Raw genomic sequence first — 5605 nt, forward strand, 5'->3', positions numbered from 1 at the left:
TCGGCATAGCACTGACCACGCCTTCGGGAGAAACCCTAAGGCAGGCCATAAGAACTATTCCTTTGACTAACAATGATGTGGATTATGAAGCTTTGATTGCAGGGCTCTAATTGGCTCGAGGACTAGACTCTGAGGTCAAAGAAATCAAGTGTGACTCCCAGTTAGTGGTAAACCAGGTGTACGGGATCTTCGAAGCCAAAGAGAAATGCATGCAACAATACGTAATGAAGGTCCAGACTCTGCTTGATCGGTTCCGGGAATGGTCAATTACGCATATCCCGAGGGAAGAGAATGCAGAAGCAGATGCACTATCTAACCTTGGATCGTCCACAAAGATGAAAGGATTGGAATCTGGTACGGTAGCAAAGCTTATGCATTCGGTATTGGACGCAGATAGCTATTACGAGGTTAACGCGACTAATTTGGTCTGGGTTTGGAGAAACAAAATTATTGACTACCTCGAGCACGGGAAATTTCTGGAAGATCCTAAGGCATCTCGGGCACTGTGCACTAAAGCAGCTCGATACAGCTTCAAGGGGGTCAATTGTACAGAAGATCTTTCCAAGGCCTATTGGCCCGATGTTTGGGAGCCTCCGAAGCTAATTATGTTATGCGAGAAGTCCATGAAGGGATCTGTGAAAATCACGCATCCGCATATTCCTTATTATTAAAATTGATTAGGGCATGATACTATTTGCCCCAGATGGAACAAGACGCCAAAGCTTATGCTCAAAAATGTGATAAATGTCAATGATACGCACTATTGGTACATCAATCGGCAAAGCCACAGCACTCAATTTTGTCACCATGGTCGTACATGAAGTGGGGAATGGATGTCGTCGGACCACTGCCACCGGCCCCCGATAAGGTAAGATTTATTTTGATTTTAACTGACTATTTTTCTAAGTGGGTTGAAGCAAGTCCTTATCAGAAGATCGGTAAACGTGAAGTGGTGGATTTCTTGTGGGAGAACATAATTTGCAAATTTGAGATAACAAAAGAGATAGCATGCGACAACGGGCCGCAATTTATAGGCGCAAAGGTCACAAAGTTCCTTGAATACTTGAACATCAAGAGGGTCACTTCGTCACCCTATCATCCGAGCACAAACGGCCACGAAGAAACAACGAACAAGGTGATTATACAAAATCTCAAAAAGAGATTGGAAGCAGCTAAAGGTAAATGGCCCGAAGAGCTGCCAGGTGTACTATGGGCATACCGAACAAATGGCAAATCGAGCACGGGGGAGACTCTTTTCTCTCTTGTGTATGGGGCAGAAGCCCTTATCCCGGTGGAAGTAGGAGAACCTACCCTGAGGTATTTTCGGGCAAACGAAGAAGCAAATAATGAAGCAATGTTAGTCAATTTGGAGCTGCTCGAGGAACGCAGGAACTTGGCGTATATAAGGATGGCAGCCCAAAAGTAGAGATTAGAGAGATATTACAATCGAAGAGCCAACCTCTGTTATTTCAAAGTAGAAGACTTGGTTTTAAGGAAAGTAACTCAAAACACCCAGGAGCTCAATGCGGGAAAGCTGGGTCCAACATGGGAAGGCCCCTACAGGGTTTCAGTTGTCACCGAGAAAGGGTCATACGAGTTAGAAAATCAAGATGGAGAAAATTTCCCAAGCAACTGGAACGTGGCACACCTCAAGAGATACTATTGCTGATAAACATCGTATGTACTGAAAGTATGTGCTACACTCTTTTTCCCTTTGTCTAGTTTTTGTCCCAATTGGATTTTTCTGGTAAGGTTTTTAACGAGGCAGTAACAAAAAGCATATTACGAAGGAAGCTTCTGCAGTAGTAGTAAGACCTTTAAATGAAAAGGCACACAAGCAAAGAACCACTACAAAGCGGTTAGATAGTCTTTTGCTCGATAGCAAAGTTCCTACCGGGAAGTAAAATTTGCTGTCGAACAGAGATTACCCGACCGTTCACAAGTGCAAGCCATTGGGGGATTGTTCGATAATCTTTGGCACGATAGCATAAATTCCTAAGGGGAAGTGAAGTTTGCTATCGAATTAAAGATTATCTAGCAATTCACTAGTGGAATCCTCGAAGAAGCAAAACTTCTAGTGTTCAAATTCGCATTCTTCGCATTCTAACATTGGAGGGAGTGATAAAAGGATACGGCAACAATGACTACCACGTCGATCGAAATACGAAAATTGGAAACATCATTATATCATCGGGACCGGGGACGGCGTGATCAGCCCCGTAAAAACAAGTTGTACAAGTTAGCCACAAGAAATGGCAATTTCTTTTTAGCACAATGAATGTTTTTGTACTTTTGAAAATGGAAGAAATAAAGTAAAGTCCTTTTATTTCTATCTTGTTTCTTGTCTGAACAATAAATTTATTTTATCATTTTTCTCCTCATGATGTACATAGCATATGTTTTTTTAACAATGAGGGAAGCTGCTCGGCGTTGAAGTTCTTCTTTAAGCTGGCCAACCTCATCAGAAAGGTTGTCCCGCGCGGATCTCATGGATCGGAGGCTGACATCAAATTCACGGACAGTGGAGCTGTAGATTTTAATATGCTTTATGATATTCTTATGCTTCTCCTCCAACCGAACATACTTTTCCTCGGCAGTAGCAAGCTCTTCAACTTTGGAGTTTGAGGATGCCTCCAAATTACTCAATCTTTCAGCAGATGTAGCCTCGCGATCGGATGCAGCAAAAATAATAATATGGACTTCAACCTATTTGGACCTAGTTTCTTCAATATAGCACCTCAGAAATATTTTGAAGTATTTAAGTGCTATTAAGAAAGTTGATGTGCGCTAATTATATTATTTTATGTGAAGACCAGGACTATTAATATGATGGATATCAATTGGATATGATAATAACTCTATAATACATATTATAAGTGATGTGGGGTTTAAGGATAGCCCTAAGTCCAAGTCAAGTTGGAAATTACATGATAGACTAAAGTTCCAAATGAGTACGCACAAGACCATACTTTAGACAAGCATATATATATATATATATATATATATATATATATATATATATATATATATATATATATATATATATATATATATATATATATATATATATATATATATATATATGGATTTATGTGATGAACAACCTATCAAATAAAAGATCTTTGAGTCTAGTTTCTAACGCTTCAAACCATTTGTCATTTGGACATTCCTACAAGAAGTTATGACCAATTTACCAAAGGCTGGCAGAAGAGTCTGCGGATGCGAAGCATCCTGGCCGCGTCCGAAAGAAAGGCTGGCAGTGAAATGCTGCCATAGCATCCAGGTCCGCATCCGAGCATCAAAAAGGAGTGAAGTGGGGATGCGAAGTATCCAGGGCCGCATCTGAAACCCAGAAATCTGGACTTATAAATACAAAATCGAGGGAAGAGAGTATTTTGTGTATTGGGGGTTAGGGTACTTGATGGTGAAGAGACGATTTTGTGCTCAAATCAAGTCCAATCAACTAAGGTAAGTTGTTAATGATATTTTGGGTTGATTATTACTCAATATACATGATATCTAACATTATTATTACATCCAAATGCTAGATTTCATCATCAAATCCACAAGAACACAAAAATCACCAAAGTTGTGAGTTTTCAAGATTTATCTACTACAAGTAATTCCAATGCTTCAAACTCGTTTATTATGAGTAGTTAGAGGTATTTGAATCATTTAATACAAGTTTTAATTGTTGAAAGATTGGATTATAAAACTCTAGTTCATGGCATGAATAGTGCTTTTGAGAAAATAAGAGAGAAGATGAATGGTAATCTTGGCGATGAAATTTATGAATACAATGAACCTATGGAATTATTTGTTAGCAAAAGATGGAAGTGATAAACTAAGTAATCATCCGAATTGTATATTTTGCAAGTATTGATTATGGAAGACGATGAATAGTAACTTGGTGGCAATGGATAATTGATGTAATATCATTAATGACTTCGAATAGGTATTAAAACATAAGAATGAAGTTGGATGGTCTAGCATGTAAAACTATTTGGCGATTTGAATTGTTGGAGGCTTGTAGCCAACTTATGAGTCATATATGGATGTTGATCAATATCTTAGGTCATATTCTGATGTAATTAGGATATCTAATTGTAGATATCGACTTGTTGGTGATGTTGAGCATTTTAATCAACATTGGAATGATGGAGGAGGATTGAAAGCTTGTGAATGTTAATAAAGCGAAAGCGAGGTAAGTTGATTAAAACTTACTCTTCTTGAGGGACTTTCTCTAAAAGCATGTTTCGAGTTAATACTTAAGTTGTTTGCAAATGTGCTTTCATGCTTGTGGGGACAAACAAGTACGGATGTTTCCATGTTTTAAAATATTATGTTGCATGTGTAGTGTCATACTGTTTTATAAAACTTTATTTTTAAATCTTGTTGGTAAAATGACACTCAAGGTAAATGTTATAAATTTTTATCAAAACCTACGTATTTACAAGAGTATACATATTTGAGTGCTAAAGATAAGTTTTCGTGGAAAGTATTTCTTTTGAAAATTAATGAACAAAATGGCACTTATGTTATCTTTTAAAGATTGATGTAAATTGCTAAAGGCTTTAGCATGTAAAGGTTATTTATTTAAATTTTGTTCAAATGATTTAGATTTTCTATAAATGCTATGATTTGATAAAAATAGATCATTTGAGGCTACTATGCTATGAATCTATTTTTGAAGTATCAAATATTTTAGGAGTTACTTGTGTTCACCGAGATTGGCTTCGGATATATCGTGTTCGTTGTCATGAAACTACATGTGTCGGTGTAGGCGTAGATGGCCACTTTATGGTATAGACTACGGCAGAGTACTCTCCCTCGAGAGAGTACTATTTTGTGCTATTATTAGCATAGCTGAGTCGATACGTACGGCACTACGATGAGACAACCTGAGCAAGTAGGGTATATGATACTTGCCTCTAGGTACATAAACTAGTTGACCTTCTTATGCCGGTGATGGTATAGTACTCCCAGTGAAAGATAAGGATGATTTTCTTATGTTTAGGCCTAAGGAGCCGAAAGTGATTTCGATGACTTAAAGCAAATGGAATGATTTGTATGATTTTATCCAAAATCTTGGATTGATGTAAATGTTTTAAAAGTTTATATTGTGGGTTATATTTAACTTGGTTGTTTTTGTTAAAATAACAAGGGTCGTGAATTGATAAAATTTCTTATCATTTTCTATCAAATATTGGTGCATTGTTTTTATAAAGTTTGTCCTAAGAACTTAAGTTAGAGAGAGTCTATGACACTCATTGAGTATCGATGTGGTGTACTCAGCCCTTAGAGGGGGCCCTCCAGGGCCCTGCTTACTTTATATGTTTTAGGATAATGTATGATACGTGGCATGCGGTCAGGCTAGGATGACTCTCTTTCCGAGGTATTATGAAGCACCACTTTTCTTTCATGGTATCTATCATGTTCTTCCTTATTTTGTTTTGTTGGAATTACTCCAACCGCTGGTTCTATTCTTTGGTATAGAGGCTCCATAGATAGTTGCGAAAAGTTATAGTAACGGGGTTGTACACGACATACATAAAAGTATATTTATTTTACTTAGTCTCATTGTTATTATCATGAAATGCGTCAT

General features: G+C 37.6%; 1 protein-coding gene across 1 annotated transcript; it reads left to right on the top strand.

Moving 5' to 3' along the window:
- Window positions 1-224: 224 nt before the first annotated feature.
- Window positions 225-1426, top strand: LOC104108208 (uncharacterized). Its single transcript, XM_070193927.1, has 2 exons — window positions 225-546; window positions 918-1426. The coding sequence occupies exons 1-2, from the start codon at window positions 225-227 to the stop codon at window positions 1424-1426; spliced, it is 831 nt and encodes a 276-aa protein (XP_070050028.1).
- The last annotated feature ends 4179 nt before the right edge of the window (window positions 1427-5605 follow it).

Source organism: Nicotiana tomentosiformis, chromosome 2 (genome assembly GCF_000390325.3).
Source record: "Nicotiana tomentosiformis chromosome 2, ASM39032v3, whole genome shotgun sequence".
NCBI lineage: Eukaryota > Viridiplantae > Streptophyta > Magnoliopsida > Solanales > Solanaceae > Nicotiana > Nicotiana tomentosiformis.

What these genes read in the sequence shown, in the direction of transcription:
- LOC104108208 (XM_070193927.1), top strand. Translation starts at nt 225, where the DNA reads ATGAAGGTCCAGACTCTGCTTGATCGGTTCCGGGAATGGTCAATTACG. An exon ending in CAGCTTCAAGGGGGTCAATT is followed by an intron (nt 547 to 917) that starts GTACAGAAGATC and finishes AGTGGGTTGAAG; the next exon opens with CAAGTCCTTATCAGAAGATC.